We start from the raw sequence: 21,964 nt of genomic DNA on the forward strand, positions 1-21,964 counted from the left end.
CAAACATAACAGAGCTACCTATAATTAAATCATGCAAAGATATCTACCCTTAACATTTTCATGTATAGCCTCCCAATCTGTTTCATGCATTTATCTCTAGCTAGCACCTATATATTTTCACAACATTAGATCACATTGTTTATATTGTTTTATGACCTGCCTTTTAAAATGAACATATTTGTAAAAAATACTTCTACATCAACACATAAATTTCTACAAAACCCTTTTACTGGATAAGATTTTATTTTAAGGACGCCCAAAGTATATGTAACCTATCACATACTGTTAAACATCTAATTCTTTCTAATCTTTAGGTGCTACCAAGTACTGGAACAAGGAACATCACTGGGTCTAAGTATTTGTGCCCATTCTGTGTTACTTCCCTGGGATAGTCAACATTAGCAATTCAATTAATAAAAAATATTTTAAGACTTCTGATCCATAAATTTTAACAAGTATTAAATTTCATCCTGTATACGGCTTAATTACAAATGTTAACTCTATTTTCTGTGATATCAGTTATCGTTACAAATTCAATAAGCATTTTTTTCTATGTCTTGTCATTGATTTTTAAAAGTGTTCAGCAAGATAAAATCACTCATTCTATAAATATTTGCCAAAAGTCGACACTACATAAGGCACTCTGCTAGATACTGGGGTAAGGGGAGTAGAAATTCAAGAGTGTATAAGCCTTAATCTTGGTCCTCTTTTATTTACTTAGTACAGGAAACATTGCTTCATTAATAAATAATTCTAAGCATTATTTTTATTAAACTTGTTCCCTTGTTTCCATTTTTTAATGTACTAAAATATAAGTTACTTTGTCGAATTTTAAAGTACACTGTCAAAATGGAAATAAGGGTAATTTGGCATGAACATGATTTACTTTATTTCCACCCTGGATTTTAAAAAAAATGACACATGGTTATTTTAGTCCATTAGAAAAATTCAGAAAAGTATAAAGAAGAAAATAAATGACTCACAACCAGACCATTGAAAGGCAATTACTGTTAATTGGTGTATTTCCTTCCAGGCATTTTCTTTGTATATTTTTCACATAGCTAGATCATACAATATATGTAATTTTCCAAGCATATAATGTAAATATTTCCCTATGTTATCAAAAATCCTTTGAAAACATTATCTCTAATGGCTCTATAATATTCCATCGTGGAAATGAACTACATATATAGAGTTTGATCATTAATAGTAAAAGCTCTGGAGTAAGACTTCCTGGGCTCTCATTCTGATGCTGTCATGGGCTGGCTTGGGGTCTTGAGCAAGTTACTTTTTGATGGCTCAGTTTTCTTATATGCAAAATAGGGATAATTATAATCTCTAACTTACAAGGTTTTTGTAAGTGTATTAGTCCATTCTCACGCTGCTATAAAGAACTGCCCCAGACTGGGTAATTCATAAAGGAAAGAGTTTTAATTGACTCACAGTTCTGCATGGCTGAGGAGGGCTCGGGAAATTTACAATTGTGGTGGAAGGGGAAGCAAATATATCCTTATTCACATGGCAGCTGGAGAAAGAAATGCCGAGCAAAGGGGGAAAAGCTCCTTATAAAACCATCAGATCTCACGAGAATTCACTCGCTATCATGAGAACAGCAGCATGGGGGTAACTGCCCCATGATTCAATTACCTCCCACTGGGCCCCTCCCATGACGTGTGGAGATTATGGGAACTACAATTCAAGATGAGATTTGGGTGGGGACATGGTCAAACCATATCAATAAAGAATACGTGAGATAATTCAAGTAAAGCTTAAACTAGCACCTGGTACATAATGAGTATGCAATAACAATTATTATTACTACTACTCTTACTACTACTATTACTATTATTTTCTAAATCATTTAACCTATTGCTAGATATTTGTTTCCAACTAAGATAGCATTTATTATTATAAAATCACTGAAGGCTGGGATTGTTCACAAACACTTTTATAACTTTCAAATATTTTCTTAGGAGAGAATCAAAGTCAAAAGTATCAACACTCTTAAATATTGCCTAAATTAGTTATCTGTCCTTATGTACAGGATAATGCATTGTTGTTATTCTAAACAGGGGAATGGTATATCCAAATCAGAACCCCCTGTGGGGCTTTCTCTTGCCTCATCCTCTCATTACCCATTTCCATTCTCCCTGCAACCCCTAGATGACAAGTGAGAATCAGAATCTCTGGGGCATTTGAAACTTACCCTTTTAATTTCTTCATATGCAAAATGAGAATACCAATACCTGTTTCATAGGGTTGTTGTAATAAAAAAAAAATGATCCATGTGCATAGCAATTTACACATACTCATTGTTAGTCAATTATTACATTATTATTAAAAAAAAATAAATTTACAATTCATACTTCTACCAGGAATGTACAAGATTATCTATCTCATTGCCCTCAGCAGTGCTGAGCATAATTATTTTAAAATATATTTTAAATTGTATTTAAATTACTGAAATATCTATTACGTTTATTTAAATTATTAAAGTGATTTTAAATATTTTCTAATTCAATAAGTGAAAAGTAGTAGTCCAGTATTTTAATTTTCTTTTATTTGATTTCTGTTGGAATTCAGATTTTTTTCAAATATTTATTAGCCATTGATATTTGGATATTTGTGTGTGTGTTTGTGTGTGTTTCAGAAAGAGAGAGAGAGAAAGATCAGGATCTATATTTATTTTTACAGGTGTCTTTGTTTTGTAATTATTTTTCTTTTTGAGCATAGGGGAAGAGGTTGCTCATTTTGATAGTAAAGATACTATCCCTAGACTGACCGTATCTTATTCCTACTGAACTAGTTTTGTCTCCCTCTGGTCGATGTATATTTCTAAAGGCTTCCGTGCCATCTGATTAATGATCTATTTTAGAGTTTTGTCCAAGAGCACTGTTAAACTTATAGGCCTGTGGTCCCCGAACTTTATCTTTTTTTTCATGTTAAAAAAATCTGAAAACGTTAGCCAGTCTCTTCTCTTTAGGACAACATGAAATCTCCATGATTACTCAGAGCAGATGGGGATGGAGACGGTCTGCAGCACCTTTTCTTGGAACTTGAACATGGTTGAGGAATAATGAATATAAACAGCACAGATTGCACCATTGCCAAGTCAATGAATCTTGGACACATGGCTAGAAGGAGGCTGAGTCCTGGGCCCAGTGTTGGATCTCTGCCGTGTCCCCGCTGCTTGTTCTCCAAGTCCTCTCACTGGGCCGCTAACTTGTTTTTCCATGTCTCAGTTCTCACCTTGGGAAACTGATGTATGCTTTGCTGGCTCCCAGACTGACAGCTTTTGTAAGCAATACAAGCAACTCCAAGTTCAGGCCATCTACTGTTGTCCCCTCTGATGTTGATCAGTGGTGGTCTGCCAGGATCTACAGGCCACAGGCTCAGCAAGTCCAATCTCCCATGGCCACTTTTTTCCAAGACAGCCCCTTCAACCCCTCCCCTCGCTGCCTGCACAGCCCTGAAAACCTGCTGGATCCCCATGGGTGTGTCTGGATTGCAGATCTTCCCCTCCTGTCTACAAAGTGTATGTTTCCCTCATAGGGATCACATGACTCTTCCCTGAAGTTTTAAAACTCAGAACTCTCAATGGCTGGGCCCACATTTTGCCCAGCATTTTATTTTCTATAATAATAATATAAATCACATTGACTGAACACTTACTCTAGCTAGGCATTGTGCTAAGTGCTTCATAAGCACTCTCTTATGGCATCTTCAAGGCAAGCATGTAAGGTTGCTTCTATTATTCCCATGTCACAGAACAGGAAAGTGAAGTGTGAAGAAGTTAAATAGTTTGCCTGAGGTCACGTAGGTGCTAGTAAGTGTTGGAACTGTGAGTTGAGTTCAGGCCAGCCTGACATCTAAACCCATGATCTCAACTCCAAGACAACATGGTACTATCTGGGATTCCCCATCTGGCCTCCTTTTCCCTTAATCTAGTTTGCAGCCCTTTTATAAATTCCATATCTCTTGCCACAGATCTCTATTAAACAAGGACATTTCAAAGCTATAAGAAGACCTGGCTGCCATTTCATTCTGCTGGGTAATACCAGCAGATCCTGATCCTGCTATACTTCATGTATGACTTCCAGGGAGAATGGCTAGGTTACTCTTGTTCAGTGCCCTGCTTTCAGGGAGAGTGCCCCACCAGCCAATTGTGTATCTTCCTCTTGGGTGTCATGTTTTCTATTTGCTCAGAGTGGATTTCCTTCTACTTACTTCCTAGCCTCCTTCCAACCCCCTGGAAGGCTGCTTCATATTCTAGTGCTTCTCTCTGTTGGTCTTATATTCACTCCACTTACATCAATTCATGAAGGTCAGGAACTCAAAGTCTTTATCTTTGGGGTCTCCCTTAGTCTGTTCAGTCGGCTTAAAAAAAAAAACCTAGAGACTAGGTAGCTTAAAAACAACAGAAATTTATTGTTCACAGTCCTAGAGATTGGGAAGTGCAAGATCAAGGTTCCAGCAGATTGAGTATCTGGAGAGGGCCTGTTTCCTGATTCACGAGCAGTGCCTTCTTGCTGTGTCCTCACATGGTGGAAGGGGTGAGGGTTCTCTTTTGGGCCTCTTTTCTATGGGCACTAATCCCATTTATGAGAGCTCTGCCAAAAGCCCTACCTCTCAAAGGCCTCACCTCCTAATACCATCACACTGGGGAGTGGGTTTCGACATGTGAATTTTGGGGGAACCATAAACATTCAGTCCACAGTGCTCCCTAACAGTCAGCAACCCATAAACATGTCTTCCTCAAGTCTTTTTCACCCCAAGGGTGAGTTAAACCTAGTATAGATATAATTGCTATTTACCTCAGGCAGGAAAACCACACAGTTCTACAACTGTAGGCAGTAAGGAAGCCATGGCTGGAAATTCTGGAGTTTGTGACAATAGTTCTTGGCTCCCCCTGCCCATTTCAGAGTCTGGGACCCCACATTGGTGAAAAAGTCACTTTTGCATCTTGTTTTATTTCTCTCTCATATTCTGACTACAGCAATTTCTTGGTAGTGGCAGATTTAATAGTCACACTTTCTACTATTTGCAAGCGACCCCAAATTACATGATATGTAATAAATTGTCATCTTGCTGAGATAAGAATTTGAAAAATCTCATGCTATGAGGCTGGGTTTGGTTATGAGTCACTTAGTGAATGATTTATTGTTTTCTCTCTATTGTAGCAATGCATTTTATGGAGGTAATGATATGTTATAGCAATATTCTTGAAGATGAGGATTCCAGAAGTCTCTGGATGCATGCTGTACAAATGACCAGGGTTTACCCAGTGTGCAAGGCCCAGGGCAAAGGGAGGACTCTCCTCTCTTCCCCTCCCACTGCTGAGTATGAGAAATTAATAGGGAATTGACCTCACCTTCCTACAACACCTTTACAGGTCACTGACAGAACCTCCCAAGAAGTCAGGGGTGCTCTTGGTGCACAATTATAAGAGATAGATGTATTATCCAGTTAGCCCATGGTTCATTCACCTGCTCCAAATATCTTTAATGCTTAGTCCTGACTGCTTGTCTTGGGCCAAATTGCTATTGTCCTAATGAAAATATATATCTTTGGTTTATATTTGGAGATATTACAGGATTTGAGGAAATATTTTCATTTTCCATCCAGAGGTTTAATTTTGTGTAAGTGCTGCCTGAGTGCGACCTACCTGTATCTAATAAAATCATTAATTCAGCAGGCCAGAAGGTTTAGTTTCTGTTATACCTGTTGCCAGCAGCTCATCCTGTCCCGATGCTGCCCAGAATCTCCAGTGACAGCAAGACCCAGGAAATCTTGGGAAGACAGAGTGCCACTTGCAGAAAAAGAGTCCGTTATCTTGAAAGCCGCTCCTGGAGTCATTGTCAAAAGCAATTTCTCCGAGTTTATGCTCAAACCTTGGAAGGCTTCTCCTGCCACCATGATTGAAGGGGACATGGAAGGAGCCAAGCCATCTCAGCCAGCAAATGTCACCAGTCATGATGAGCCCCTAATCCTGATGGGACTTCTGATAAGACGCTCGTATGGTGACAGATGAGGCTAAGCACGGCAGTTTAACTCAGTCATTTGTAATCATTACTTTTTGGCCATTCAACAACCATCCTGTGAAATTATTTTCTGAATTTCCCAGAGTAGAGAAAGGAGCCAAGTTTTCCCCTTTTCTTTAGGGAAGCCTCTTGACAGTTACAAACACTTTAAGGAAACTTTCTGAGGCACTCTCAGATCAACCTTCAAAGCCCTTACTCACCCATGCCACCTGCTTTGTTTGAGTGATGACACAGTGTTGGCAACAAGCACCGGGAACTTTCTGAGGCCAACATCTCTAGTGTTGTGTAGAAATGTCCCTGGGGCAAGATGCAGGGTGACAGTGCATCTTGCACTTCTCATTGTGTGATTGTGGCCACATCTCCTGACCCAGAGCTTCCTTCTCCAGCAGTGAGCTGTGGTCCCATGTGTGCTGGCCAACAGGTGTGCAGAGACACTGACCTATGGAGCCTGTCAGCACACTGGGAGGCTAGGCCAGACCAGGAGTGGCAGAAGCCCTTGGGCCAGTTGCCTTTCACTGCAAGCAACCTTAACTCTTTACTCCAGTGGATCATATAAATATTATTTTCTGTGTGTATCATTATATGAAGAAAGGTGAGGAAGCACTGGCTTAGCCTCTCTGATTTTTTGTTTTCCTCCTGTGTAAGTTGGGATTTGTTTTTCTTATCTTATTAAACCTTTATGAGGATCAAGGGCTTAAATGAAAGGGCTTTGGGAGTCCATGTATTTGTGGGGTGTGTCATTGGCCACAGAGATAGAACTCTATCCCTCTATCTCTAGTTTACTTTCGTTGGCTGTTCCTTTGAAAATGAGGTGGAATTCCACTTTTTTTTTTAGCCTTTCCAAGTCATAAAATCAATGTACTGTACCTACTATTTAGGTTCAAGCACTTACATAACACTATAATTCTGTATAGTCTTTGCTTCTTATGACTTCTGCAAGGCGCCTACCAGAGCAGAATCTGCTTACCCTTCTGTCTACTTGTGCTGAGGATACACACTAGTGTATCTGCCTCCTCCTGGTCTATCCTGCACTCACATCCCAGCAGCAACCAAATCCCCACAGGCCTGCCCTTCCTAAGGACAGCTTTTGCTTTCTCGGAGCTTGTGCTGCATTTAATGGCAGGTCCTTGCCCAGGGGCGAGGGGATCCCAAGTTGCCATAATTTCAGCATCTGTGTGCCAGGGTGCAAGCTGCTTTGGAGGTTTAATAGGACGACTTACCTTCTCTGCCCTGCAGAAAGATCTCATTGTTGCAGAGGAACTCTCTCCTTCCCTTCTCCTCGATATACTTTTCAGCCAAGTGCTGTCTTGTTAAGTGAGCGAAAACGAAGTCACAAACCAATATGCAATAAAATGTTAACACTGGCTTCTCTGGATGCTGGAGGTATGGGTGATATTTATTTTCTCCTTTAGACCTTCTTGATTTTTTTTCAGATTTTCTATAGTAAAACCAAAAGTGTATTTTAAATTATATTCTAAAAGATGCACTCAAGATGTGCTGCATGAAGGCAAATAACAGCTTCAATATTCCTTCACACTTGCTAGCTCCAAATTACTGCCTCTGCCTTTAGAGCCAGGCGATTTGGAGGGGGTGGGAGCTGGGAGGGAGTTGGGAGGAGGCTGCAATGTGGGCCATTGAATTTCCTCTTTTTAGACATCGCTCTGGCAGCTAATTCCAGGGTGCTCATCTGTATGGTGGCAGCGTGACTTTCATGTTTTCCCCAAGGTGTTTTATGACCTTTTTACAGTGGTACTTTGAATAACTTTCTCTCAGTAACTTCCAGATAGTGAAAAAATATCAGATGATTTCTCTTTCCCCCACCACGTTTCTTCCCTTCTTTGTTGCAGCTCCATTGCTTAATAGGCGTCTCCTTGCCATCTCTTCCTTCTCCTTCCTCCCTCTTCTTTTCTCTCTCTCCCTGCTCTCCCCTCCCTCTTTGCCTCTCTTCACCTCATTTTTAAAGCAAAATAAAGAGAGAGGCTCTGACCTTGCTGGCCCTGGCCATGGGAGAGGGCAAGGAGAGCAAGCCAGGGCTTATCCATGACCCAGATGGCTGCAAGAATAGTTCCTGGGGTGGATTCAACCCTTCACTTTTCCAGAAGGTAATTTAGGTTTCAGAGCGAGGGGAGACTGAGGTTTAGTGGCTGGATTCCAGGCCTCTTCCCTGAAGGAAAGTTGGCCAGCAGACTGAGCATCCAAGAAAAGGCAGGAGGGTCCCTGGCAAGTCAGGTCAGTCCTGTTACAGGGCAGAGCCATTTTAGGTAGCAGTTTTAGATGGCCTTCTAGGTTGATCTGGAGGGATCTGTCATCCTTAGTCAGGAGAAGGCAGCAGCCATCTATGATCTGGTCACTCCTTCTGCTGTGTTTAATTCCCTGTCCTTGTTCTCAATTGCAATCAATGTCATCTCCAAGGGGTTCTTTGCTGGGCAGTAACAGTGTGATTGGGCCATCAATCAAAGTTCCTCTATAATGCCTCACTTTTCTTGGTGGCAAATAAGGAGCTGGTGCTCCGTTCTGAGAGACTTGAGTTTGAATAGACCCCTGCCTTCTCCAGCCTCCCATCCTACCCCACCCCCTTTAACTAGTTAACTCTACTCATCCGGTTAAGGGCCTCAGCTCAAGCATCAGCTTCTCAGGTAATCTTCCCCTGGCTCTCATAATGAAGTCAGATCCTTCATCATACATTCTCATAGTGTTGTGTCTATCTCCTTCACAATGGATAACAACAGCAAGATGTCAAAAGGACTTGAGGGGTTGTTGGACGGCTGTCTGCTGCCTTCCACGCTCTAAGCTCCTCAGCCTGGAAGCTCTAAGAGGGTAGTGTGGGGTTCTGCTCACGAATGCAGCCCAACTCCCAAGGGCAGAGCTCGGCACATAGGAGATACTCAGGAAGCATGAATGGAATTAATGAATTAATCTTAGCTCCATCCCTTTTGGCTCCAGAACCTTGGACAAGTTACTCAACCTCTCTGAGCCTCAGTTCCCATGTTTGAAAATGGTAATAATAATCCCCACTCAGAAAATTGTGGGATTTGTGGGGCAATGATTATAAAGCCCCCAGTATGGTGCCGGGCACCAGGTGTAATAGGCACACGTGAAGTATTGGTTTCTTTCTTAGTGAGTTTTTTTTTTAACATCCCAGAGTATTGCAACTTAAAGGTTTAAAGAACAAAAACATGTCTCCCTATTTCTTCTCCCTCGTCCTTTCTTGCTACCTTCTCCTGTGGTGGGTGAGGCATAGAATGGGGGCACAGAAGATCAGATTTTGTGATTTTTTTCACTAACGAGATGACCTTGGGTGAAGCATCGTTCCTTCCTGTGTTTCAGCTGCCTCACATGTGTGATAGGAAGACCTGATAAATAGTCTTCATGGCCCCTCCCAGCTCCCCCACTCTGAGTCTCTGCATGAGGCCAAGGGTAACATTGATCACCATTGTTAACAGTGCAAGATGAATGGAAGCAACAAAGGTGACATAGCGCCAGAGTAGGATGAAGCCAATCAGGCTGTTGGCCTATCTATTTTAATACAAGCTGAGGTTATTTTAGTAATACAGGTGAAGAGTGATTTAAAATATAGCATCATGCCAATACCCCTTAGTAAAAGCACAAGGATTTCTAGTGTACCTTTCTTCAAAAGAGCCTGAGGGCTTTGTAGATACTGTCTCATTAATTCTCTGAGCATCCCAAAAGTTGGCTGGGAAAGCATGATGAGTTCTGTTTTACATGCAGAGAAACAAAGCTTGAAAAAGGTTAAGCAGCTTACCCAAGGTCACGCAGTAACACTGCTGTACCTGAGAACACAGTTCTCTAGCACATCAGCCTATCTCTGGAAATGAGTTCAGTCATGGTGAGGGGCCTTTGTGCTGAGTAATGTGGCATCTGGAGCTGGGGCTTCTTAGAGGATAGACTCTTTATCCTGAAATGACAGGGGTGACAAGTAGATAAAGAGGGATCGAAAGATCTGGAAGTTAGGAGAAAGTGTTTTGTCCCTCTTCTCCCCCTCACCCTAAGCATCTTCCCTTGGACAAGCCAAGGACCAATTTCAAGGATCCAGGCATCAGGCTTTGTGGTGGTTGCCATGGAAACAGTAGTGGCTGAGCCTGAGGCCCCACAGAGCCAGCTGCCCTGATGGAAGGTGTGTGTTTCTAGGTCGACTTCCTGGTTGACCCAAAGGGATCTATTGTCCTCAGTTAGGAGAAAGCAGCAAGCGTCTCTGACCTGGTCAGTTTCTTTCTTCTGTATTTAATTCTTAATGCCTGTTCCCCAAGAGAATCATCACCTGCAAGGGATTTGTACTGTAAAGTGGCATTCCTAGCTGGTCCACACATCAGAGGTCTGCAGTCATACATCCTATCCTAGTACTTACTGGCAATGTGACCTTGGGCATTTGTGCTTCCTGAGCCTCAATCTTTTCATCTGTAAAAGAGGTTAACTACCAAGGTTGTTGTAAGGATCACAAAAGCAGATGCCTCTGAAAGGCATCAGGGAGCCCTAAGTCATGGTGAATGTGAACACAGTTGCAATCCACTCTTCCACACTGGAGCTCCCTTCTTCCTGTGAAAGTGGGTCACGCTCTCCCCAGGGCACTCACTGCATGATTTCAGGAGTCATCCCGGTAACCGTTACTTCCCAACTTGAAACATCAGGTCAAGAGAAGAGCCAGTTGTTCTTGGATAGTTTGTAGCCTCTTGTCTAACATGTCCGGAGACTCCTGGGCCTGCTGGTGGGTGATTATCCTTACCAGGACTCTCTCACTCCAAAAGAAAAAGGTCTTTTGTTGATGGACTTGGTTTTCCAGGCTGCCCTGTCTTTGTGTCTTTGTGTCTTTGTATCGCTTTCAGTACATTAATTATTTAGTGCTTGGTAAAGCTCTCTGAGATCACAAGATGAAAGGCCTGGTGGCAGTTCAAAGCCTTCCTTTTGATTATTATTCTAGTCAACATATTTTGGGGGGAGAAAATAGGCTTAAGATCACAGTGGAGTAAATTTTATAAAAAGTAGAGTACAAGCAAACCACAGAAATGGACCCAAACAGATAGTCATGTTGCCCTGCTAATGGAAGCACTCAGGTCTTATGGGGGTAGGGAGTGTGGGTGTGTTAAGAATCAGGCCACCTGGAGAGTGATATTTGCTGTCTTGGATTAGTAAAATAAAAATGCCCATTAGTCTTCCACAGCTACCAAAAGCCAGTGTGAGTCCACCTTGGCTAGTTAGGTAGGGCCAGTGACCAAGCACACCTGTGGCAGGGGTTCAGGGCCAAAGGAGACATTGTGAGGCTCATGGGTGAGTCAGGAGCTGCTTGCTTGGGATGCTGAAATCATCTCTGGAAAGGTGAAAATGCAGTGAGTGACTTGGAACTATCAAATTCTGAGAGATACAGATTCTGAAGAGGAGGCATCAGCTGTCACATGGCCTTCGTTATCGGACTTTGGCCATGAATTATGAGTCACTAGTACCTGCATAGACGTGGTATCTCAACTGATGAAATAGGTTCATCTCTTGATCTGCCCCTGCCCCTGCAAACATGTCCTACATGACATCAAACCAAAAACAGCCTCCGTGAAATGCTTTTCCTAATTTTTTCTAAATCAATGAGCAAAAAAAAGAAAAGAAATCAACATAAACAACAGACCTGAAGCTTAAGTTGTGTGAGTGAAATTAATGTGCAATTACAATCCATCATCATTAACATGTTTGTTGAATGGCCTCAACACCACTATCCTAAGTGGTTAAGGAGGTCAGGGCCCAAGTTCAGGTTTTGTTCTGGCACAACCCGAATCCCAGCTCAACTGCTTTGGTGTCCAGCTTAGGGAAGACGGAGACCTTCAGGAGGAGGGATTTGAGCTGGCCCTTTAGGAAGGGGTAGGATTTAGGAAAGCAGGGGGTGGAGAAGGATGTTCTAGGCAGAGATTAGCTTGGGCGTAAGTTTGGAGGCTAAGGAGTATTGGGATAGAATGTGAAAGGAAGGATTCTGAATGGGAAATAAGGCTGAAAAGGCAAACAGTGGCCAGAGTGTTTGGGCTCCAAATTTACACACTTTAGCCATTTCCGGAGCAACCTCTTTGTGATTCTTTTTTTTTTTTTTTTTTTTTTTCGGTATAGGATACCCTGCAGGTAACCAAATCGCTAAGGGTAGGCACCATGCTAACAATTTCCTTTATTAATATTCCTCACTGTTGTGCCTTGGGAAGGGGTACATGCTTTCATTGGCTGGCAGAGGTCCTTCACCATTGAGTGAACACAAAAGTTATACATGAGTCCTCTTGGGGAGGCAGGAAATGCATGCTGAAACTATAACTTTTGACAGTACAAGAGAATATTATGGGAGAGTAATTTTTGCTTCAATATTTGAGCTACCAAGAAAGAGCCCAAACTTCTCTGGCAGGATGGGATGGGGCTTACAGAAAGGTGAGGCAGAGTGGGAGCTGTTTAATTCCATCCAAATTCCACCCTTGACACTAATAGCTCCCTTCTGAATGAGCCAGCTGGAAGAAAATGTGAAAGCAAACCATAGAGAAACAAATGTGTATGAACCAGAGAGGACCTTAGCGAGCAGTGAGTTCAACCCACTCATTTTCCAGGCCTAGAGAAGGTATGGGGAGGGCTATATGTTTAGGGCAAATGGTGCATCTGCAAACTCTCTCCTTTCTCTGAAATCACATCTCTGTTTTTCAGACTAAATTAACAACATCGCCCATCACCGCTAACTCTAGGAGTCATGTAAATTTACTGAGGTTTCTTTTGCTGAACAGGTGCAAGCTCAGTCTAGTGAATACCCAAACCATTTCCCCTGGGCTGCCAGTCCCAAAAACAGGCCTACCCTGTACTCTCTGAGAGCTGTGCCTGATTTGACATCCAGACCACTATTTATTTGGCCACATTAAGCTTTGCTTTGTGTGACACAAAATCATTGTAAAAGAATGCATTATTAAGTGTGTTTTCAAATAACAGGGAAAAAACAAGCAGACTGTCACTGATTGTTTTATTGTTGGAAGGAAAATAAATAAGTAAAATGTGTACAGGCAAGGTAGGAACTGTTCCAAAGAGCATTTAGAATAGAAGCATTTGTTACATTTTATTGATGTAGGTTTGTAAAACATGCTTGCTAGTGAGCCTGGGGCATTCATGTAAATAACCATCACACATGCATAGCTCTTCATTATTTATACTGACACAAGTATGATACATTTACTATATTATGTTCATTGGCTTAGGAATAAATAGACATGCAGTGAGACATATAAAAATAAAGATTGGAAATACACAGTGCCAATTGGCTGCAATTTGGGTAGTTGTGATCATGTACATTTGGCAAAGTTAATGATTAACTAGTGAATAATAGCAAAGCAGCTCTCTGGGACCACTTTTGATTTCTGGACGTTGTAATTATTGACACAAGATGATCTAAATATAGAAAAGAGACCAAGACTCCCACTCATTTTGGATTCTGAAACAGAGATAGGAGCATACAATTTTAAGAATGATACGACTGATATTGAAAGACTATGTCATGCACACATTATCTCATGTGGCCCTTACAAAACCCTGAGAATTTTTAGAATATGCCCTATTCTTATTCTCGTCATCATTTGCAGAAAATTGAGGTTTGGCAGAGTGTGTGCTTAGCCTGAAGTTAACAGCTAATAAGTGCCAGAGATAATACCTTCCTCCAGGGCACTGATTTCATTTATTTGACAAATATTTATTGAGTGTCTTCTGTGTGCCAGGCATGGAGACACAGCAGTGACTAGTGCAGGAGGTACATAATGAATAAACCCATATACAGAACACATATATGTGTAAGAAATAGGGCAAAGGGATGGGAGTGGCTTACAATGAGTTGTCTCTCAGCAGGATGACCAGGGAAGTTCTTTCTGGGTTGGTGACCTATGGACAGAGACCTGGACAGAGAGAGGGAGTGGCTATGTACCTCTGAATAGGAGGAGCTTCCTCAGCTGAGAGAACTGCCAGTGCAAAGGCCCTGGGGTGGGAATGTGCTTGGTGAGTTTGGGGAAGAGCAAGAAGACCTGTGGGACTGAGCTCTAGCAATGAGGGAAAATGGTTACAAATGAGGTTAGAGACAGAATCAGGAGCCAGATCCTGTGGGGCCTTTAGGAGCTAGGCTATGGCAAGAAATTTGAAAGCTATTTCAGGGGCTGCAGTGTCAATCTAACTGCCACATAGAGAACAGACTGAAGGGGGGCCCTCTGGGAGCTCATAGCAATAATGGAGAGACGCGAGATGGGAAAAGATGAGAAGGGATAAAATTCAGGTAGAGCCATCAAGATTTGCTGATGAATTGATGTGAGGTGTGAATAAAAGGAAGAAGTTAATGATTCCTCATTGGTTTTTGGCCCAAGCAACCAGGAAAGTATTGGTAACACTTTCTGAAATGGGGAATACCTGGGGTTTAGGGGAAGGGAGGTCAGGTTTTTGGCTTGCTCATGGTAAGTTTCAGACGCTTATCGGGCAATAAAGTGAAGATTTTGAGCAGGCAGTTGGATGTGTATTCTGTGTATTCTGTTGTTCAGAGGAGAGATTGGGCTGAAGACACAAATTTGGCAACAGTAGTATGTGGATGATATTTAGAGCCATGAAACTGGGTAAGATCACTTTGAGAGAGAGTTTAGATGCAGAAAATGCCCAAATTCTTCAACTTTTAACAACTGTCAAATAATAAAATAAAGATCCCACAGAGTTGTTGTTTTTTTATGACAAGCTTACTTACATGTCAGGCAAGGAGAAATTCACTGTATGGTTTTCCAAGTAAGAAAAGTCAGAGTTTTTAAAGTCTTAAGAAGAGGGCTACAATGTGGTTCTGGTTATTTGGAATTGAAAATCGGTTCTTTGAACTGAAGAGAATGAATGAATGCGTAGGTTTGTGTGAGCGTGCATAAACAAGTTCTCTTCATTGGTCAGCAAAGAGTCTTCAGCTATGTACAGGAAGGGTCTGGTGTCCCGCAGTCACTTGAAATTTATTGACCATCAGCCGATTAGAACCAGTGGGATAAAATACAATACTCAGCCATGACAGTTCCTAAGCAAGTGCTGCTGGAAAAGGAGACGTTTCCTCCTCTACAGTTTGGAAAATGAGGAAGACCTGGCAAAGAAGAATAAAGAGGATCTTCCCACTGAAGCAGGAGGCAACCAAAGACTATGTGGTGTCCAGGATGTGAAAAATCCAAGAAGCAGGGAGTGATTGCAGGGGCAAATGCTGCTGAGGGGTCCAGTGAAACAAAGACCGAGAGTTGTTCAATGTTTCTGCAGCCTAGGGTCGTCGGCGACCTTGATTTGGAGTAGTGAAGACAATCTCGATTTTGTTGGATTTAAAAGAACATGGGAAGAAGAAGGTGGAGACAGGAGCAAAGACAAATATTTTAATAGATTTAGCTGTAAAGAAGAGCAGAGTAAACGGACAATGGCTGGAGAAGAGTGTGGCAGTCAAAGAAGCTTTTTCTTTCTTTATAAGATGGTGCATGTTTGTGTGACTGACTTGGTAGAGAGGGAAAATTATTGATGCAGGACCATTGTAATAGCAGATCCCTTGAGAAGAGACGAGACTAGCACCTAAGTGAAGAGGCTGGCGCTGTTTAAGAGTGTAGACTGTTATCCTTTACAACAGAAGAGAAGACACTAATACCTGTAAGTGGGTAGATCACTTCTCTTTTCTCAATAAGCTAAGAAACAAATTCATTCACTGAGAATGTGAAAGCATATGGGGAATTGGAGGTTTGAGAACCTAAGAGGAAGTTTGAACTAGTTGTATTGGAAAGAGAGAGAGTGACCTGAGTTAGTCAGGGAAGGCTATGGGATTCCTGGGCCATCCTGAGGGTCTTGAGGTTTCTGGTGATGAATTTAAAATGAGGCCTGTCAGCACTGTTGTGTGTTGCTCCACCCCTCTTCTCCCACTACCACATCCACCTGCTCCAGGATAATTGTAAAGAAAGAGGCAAAGGAGTTGAGATTGTGTGCAATGGAATTATGATAGAGATGAGCCCTGGAGATGAAGCTGAGGACATTAGGGAGATGATACACAGTGAAAAATGCAGAGTGTCAAGAGCTTGAGGTTTTCACTCTGCCTTGATACCCTGCAGTGCCTAGAAAGGGTTTAAGAAATCATCAGAAAAACAACTACAATTGTATTGCTAGCAAATCAATAATGCCCTCAGTCCAGGTACATTTCTTCCTCATTTCTCTTCAGGCCGTCACTTGTCTGCCTCACTTGGGCACCTAGAAGCCCCTGCTCCTATTTCCTCACTCCTTTCTCCTCTACGCTTCATCTCCCAAGGTCCAAGAGTCACTCTACTTGAGCCAGTTGGTCAGCATTCATACCTTCACCCATATATCTGCATTGATGAGGCCCATTTCACTCTGGATCCTCATATTTTTAGAGTGGAACCCTGAAAAGACAAGGCTTTCTCTAGCTTAAATGGATTGCTTCTGATGGCATGGCTTCTCTTTCTGCTAGAAAATCCTTCCCTGCAGTGGTTGGGTAGGGCAAGGGTAAAGAGCGTGATGGGAAGAGACAGTGTCTTGACCCTGTACTTGTTAAATGCTCTACACTGATGTGTATTCTATGAACTTTGACTAGCACTCATTTCTGTTCCAATGCTTCTGATTTTGGCAAACAACTGCGTTCATGTGGGCTTTGCTTTCCTTGATCCTTGACTTTTCAGGTGGGGAGGCTCAGCCTTTTGGCTGACCCCCACATTAGCTCCCTAGCCTCATCCAGCTTATCACTTGCACTACCTACTCTCAGGGGTAAGATTGGAGACCCTGTGAGCCCACTGGCTGGAAGAAATTCTAGGAGTTCCTGTAAGGACCAGATAAGACTTTCTGCTTTTTTTCAACCCTGCAATATTCAACCCTGTGGATGCCCAGCAAGTTATTGGTGTTTTGTGATATAAAAGGCTTTAAGCTCATGCTTCTGAAGGGATGGCCCACAGTGATGTCCATATTACCTTGCTGGGTCATGACCCAGCCCTCAGAGCCCTTCGTTTTGAAAGCTTTCTTTTTTTTTTTTAACCCCTGAATATATTATCTGGCCCCCATTCATATTAAAGTTATCTGCCATTCTGTACCCATTCAGATTCATAAGTGCTTCCTGAAGTCTAGCCCCATCTGCTTGGTTCTTCATATCCAGGAAGAAGTTAATATCATTCCCAAACTGAATGGTTCAGAAAAATGATATCACTTAGAAACAGGAAAGTATAACCTAGGCTTAGTCTTCCTGTCACTTCAAAGATACTTAAAATTTGAGATTAGCTGATGATTCAGACCTAGAGTCTAAGTGAATTTTTATTCACTTGGGGATTGATTGTCCGAGTCTTCCCCGACCCTTCCCACTTGCCCTGTTCTGAAGCATGCTCAGTGGGTGGCCTCCAACCTCAGCCATTGTGCCGTGGGGGCCCTGCCAGGCCCTGTGGAGAGCCGAGGACCACCCTGCACCAGTCTGTGGCCTGTGCAGAGTGGTGAAAGGAGCTGGGACTTCAGTTTCAGTTGATCTAGTTTTTGACCCTGATTTCCCGTCTCCTGCTGGCTGTGTGGCTGTAGTCAAGGGAACTAACCTCTTTATGCCTCAATTTCCTCAGCTGCAAAATGAGGACAAATAAACTTATTCACAAGGTTACTGTAAGAAGTAAACAAAATCACACATTTTAAGCACTTAGCATCATGCTCGGTCCATATGTGCTCTATACATACTCATTTTTTAAAAGGCTAATAAACTTAACCCCACCCAAAGTAACCCTATGTGGCTTTGCATTCGCTTCTCTGAGCCCCATTGCCTATCTATGAAACAGTTGATGTGCAGGTGAAATGAGATGGCTTCTCTCTGCAACTCACAAGCACAGACTCTCACCCCTTTCACTGCATTTCCTCCGAGCTGTTTTGCAGAAATGCTGCAGAAAGATGTACCTGGCACCAATCAATTCAGTTCTAATCTCTGTAGACCAAATATAAGAGAAAAGTCAAAATTCTTTCCTAGATACCCAGAAGCCAGCACTTCCAACTCAGAGCTATGGAAAGCAGAGACTAAAATGTTTTTTTAGGAAGGAGACGGTGGAATGCCCATCCTGTCCCAGTTGCAGGGCACAAGGGCCTTTAATAAGCATTGCCTAAGGGAAGCACCTGCAGATAAAATAGTGGAGGAATCTGGAAACAAGAGACTGCCGTGGGTACCCAGACCAGAGATTTCCTTCAAGTGAGTGAAGTGGGGTTGATCCTGAAAGGGAGTTAGAGGTAGGAGACCAGAACCTGCAAGAGCTGGTACAGGGGGTAATGTGGAAGAAACTGCAGAGCAGGCAGACTGGGAAAATGCCTCTGCTACTCCTGCTGCCTGCCTTTTCTTCTTTCTCTCTTCTCCTCTTCTCCTCCTTTTCCTCTTCACGAAGTCCCTCCAAGTGGGTTAACAGTTACCACTAGAATAGCAGATCAGCCCATTCACCGTAGAACATGGCCTGTCAATATGAGGCAAACCTGGGCTCAGTTGCTGCTTCCATCACTTGCCTCTCTGGGTCTCAGTTGATGTATCTGTAAAATAGAGATGATCATTTCTATCTCAGAGAGCCACGGTGAATATCATGTGACATTATGTAGGTAAAGATTCCAGCATGGCGCCTGTACCAGGGAAGCCACAGAAGAAATGCTAGTTTCCTTCCTTCCCTCCTCCCTGCACTCAGTCTTGTGAAACATCTATCTATGAAAGAGAACTAATTCTCAAATCCTTCCTTCTTTAACAAAAAAGGCTTTGTCTGCCATAAAACATTAGCAAATAGTGATTGAGCTTGGGACTTTCTGGGAAGCACTGTGTTAGATCAGGCAGTGTGTGATCATTTGATTTGTAGATATATTGTAATGATTTTTCACCACACAAAATCCACATGAGGTGCTTCTAAGGACAGGAATAATGCTTCTCTGCTGCTTTTCTTTCAAGCCTTCTTTCTCTCATGCAAATCAGAAACATTAATCCTTTTGGCTTTCTGGCCTCTTGGCTTTGGGAAAACTCCAGTCACCTAGCTTCCCCCACAACCCTGAAAATAACATAATTGTTAAGAACTCATAACTTCAGAGTGCAATTTCAGCCCTCTCATTGATAAGGCAATAACCCAAGCAAACAACATTAGATGAAGTTACAAGTCTGAACATAAAGTAGGGATGGAGGCATTATCTGGACGAGATGAATTGGATTTCTCTATAAAGCTGCACAAATTATTATAGGCAGAATAGATTTTGGATAGAACTCTTAGACCAAGCCATTAAGTGCCCTGGCTTCTAGTTCATCTCCCAGAGATCCTCAGCGTGGCCTTGGTCAGAACATTCAGACCTCTTAGATCTGTCTGCCCTTGATAGAAAATGTACATCAGGGTCCTGAGGTCAACTCAGTCTACTGGTGGCTCAATTTCTTCCCCCTCATCTTCCCGATAGATGTCATGAAAGCCCCTTATAAACTTCATTTTTGACTGATATTGAGTGACAGCTAAAAGACACACCCCAAGCACATGGATCAGTGTTTTCTTTGTTTTTATGTCCAGGTCATAGCTCCTTGGAATCACCAACAAACATGCCTTCTCCTTCTCCTGATTATTTTACATGGAATCTCACCTGGATAATGAAAGACTCCTTCCCTTTCCTGTCTCATCGCAGCCGATATGGTAAGTATATGTTTAATAGTTACTTGAGATGCACTGTCACCATCTCGTAATAAGGACTCTGTGAGTTTCAGTTTGGGATTCATAGTGCTCCAGGGGATTCCCTCAGCTCCCTATATGCAAAAGAAGTCTTTCTGAGCCCTCTGTCTCCCATGACACTCAACCCCATGGACCATTCCAGCCAGGCCATTCCAGCTGCATTCTGTATCCTGATGGGAGCCAAGGGCTTTGTGGCTGCCATATCCCTCCGGCTTAGCCTTTATGGTGTATAGTATTCCAGCCATCCCCTTATCAATCATTAGCAGAGATGCTTATTTGCATCTTGACTGTGGCTTGCTTTCTGGTTCTAACCCACAGTGTTTCTAACAATCACAATCTCTCTCTCTTTTTTTTTTTTGAGATGGAGTCTTGCTGTGTCGCCCAGGCTGGAGTGCAGTGGTGCGATCTCGGCTCACTGCAAGCTCCGCCTCCCGGGTTCACAACCTTCTCCTGCCTCAGCCTCCTGAGTAGCTGGGACTACAGGCTCCCACCACCACGCCCGGCTAATTTTTTTTTTTTTTTTTTAGTAGACACAGGGTTTGACTGTGTTAGCCAGGATGGTCTTGATCTGCTGACCTTGCGATCTGCCTGCCTCAGCCTTCTAAAGTGCTGGGATTACAGGAGTAAGCCACCGTGCCCAGCCAACAATCACAATCTCTTAAGAGGGGATTATTATTATGAGTGTCACAGGGCTTCCAGGGCCTCCTTAAAGTTTCCCACACATGTTCTTACAGAGGCTCCTTAAAGTTTCCCAAACATGTTCTTTGATATTATTTTGGTTCATTTCATTATGTTGATTCTGCAACAGCATCCGACATGAAGAGACCAGGTCTAATTACATTTTTACACATGCGGAAACTAAGTTTAATAAGATCACACAGAGTGGCTTCTCCAGCTACCAAGCCAGAGTTCTTCCCCTACTTTCATTTTTTCTCCCAGGTGCCACCTACCCAGCCTGGTAGGTCCTGTCCTAGGAGCCCTCAGGAGGCTGCCTTTACATGGTATAAGATTCCTCCTTCTCTGTGCTCATTCTAACAGCTTATAGTAGCTGGGTCTCTGCAGTGAGAAGATTTAGAGGAGAGAAGAAGCGTTTCCAAATGAACATTTTAATTCTCTTGAACTCCTCTAGGGTGAGCCCCATAAGGACAGGCACTAAGCTTTGCTTTCCACTTTATTCTATCGCATGGAAGATATGCATAAAGACTTTTTAGTCTGTCAATGGCTACTTTCAATGGCAAAAACCACAGTTACTTTTGCACCAGCCTCATATTTATCATGAATGAATGCAAAAGGCCTCCGGAGATGAAACTCATTCATCAGGCCTGATTCAATTAAGTATTTATAAACTTGGTGTGGCACTGAGTTCTAGATTCCCTTCTGGGCATATTTACCTATTCCTCTATGCAGTCTATACCCTTGGGCCTAAGCTATTTAAAATGCACCTAACAGAGATGTTCCACTCACTATAGAAAAACTTCCAGTCCAAAGCCTGTTGTCTCTCATCTATAATGCTCTTGGTTCATATGAACTGTACCTTTCTGTACTATATTTTAAACTTAAAAAAAAAATCCATCAAAAACCCTAGGGCAGTTTATAATTATCTTCTGTGCTGGAATGTTTCCTGCGACTCTTAAGCAGCCCTCACAGGAGAGAAAGATCAGTGGTTGTCAGGAGATTCCTGATAAGAATTACTTCCTGATTTTATTTAAGCCAGACACTGAGTGTCGTCTTATGATAAGGGCAAATATCTATAAATAATTGAAATCTGGATCTTTGCATTGTTAATGCTTTGTAACCAGATTTGTGATACAACTGGTCTTCAGGTAATATTTTTGATTTTGCTCCCAAAGTCATTCAGTGTCTCTATAGAAGGACAATTTTTATAAAATGCAGAATGCCCAAAGGGGCAAATCTAACCCCTCCATGCTGCAGAGGGCAACATATTTGTTCCCTGTGGAGCATCTTGTAAGAGGTTGCAGGTCAAAAGGAGAAAATCATGAAAGCTTATTAAGCTGCCTCCTACCTATGGCTTGGCCCTGATAAACCATTTGGTGTTCCCTGAGCTTCATCCTCCTTATCTGTAAAATGAGGGTGAAATGGCATGCCACCTTAGGGCAAAGGAACTGATCTGGAGGTTTTTCAAGATCTCTTTCAAACTCTCCTCATGGCCTGGAATCCTCATGATTTCCCTTCTTGGCAGAGGAGAGGAACCAAACCATTGGCAGTTACTGCCCA

At 42.4% G+C, this 21,964-nt stretch overlaps 1 protein-coding gene across 1 annotated transcript in view; it reads left to right on the forward strand.

Moving 5' to 3' along the window:
* ALK (ALK receptor tyrosine kinase) overlaps positions 1 to 21,964 on the forward strand; it is a 725,336-nt gene that overhangs the window by 182,304 nt on the left and 521,068 nt on the right. Inside the window, exon 2 of the mRNA XM_024242328.2 lies at positions 19,574 to 19,693. Coding sequence (XP_024098096.2) covers positions 19,574 to 19,693 — 120 coding nt within the window. The remainder of the gene's footprint in view (positions 1 to 19,573; positions 19,694 to 21,964) is intronic.

The sequence above is a fragment of the Pongo abelii genome, chromosome 12 (genome assembly GCF_028885655.2).
Source record: "Pongo abelii isolate AG06213 chromosome 12, NHGRI_mPonAbe1-v2.0_pri, whole genome shotgun sequence".
NCBI classification, from domain to species: Eukaryota; Metazoa; Chordata; class Mammalia; order Primates; family Hominidae; genus Pongo; species Pongo abelii.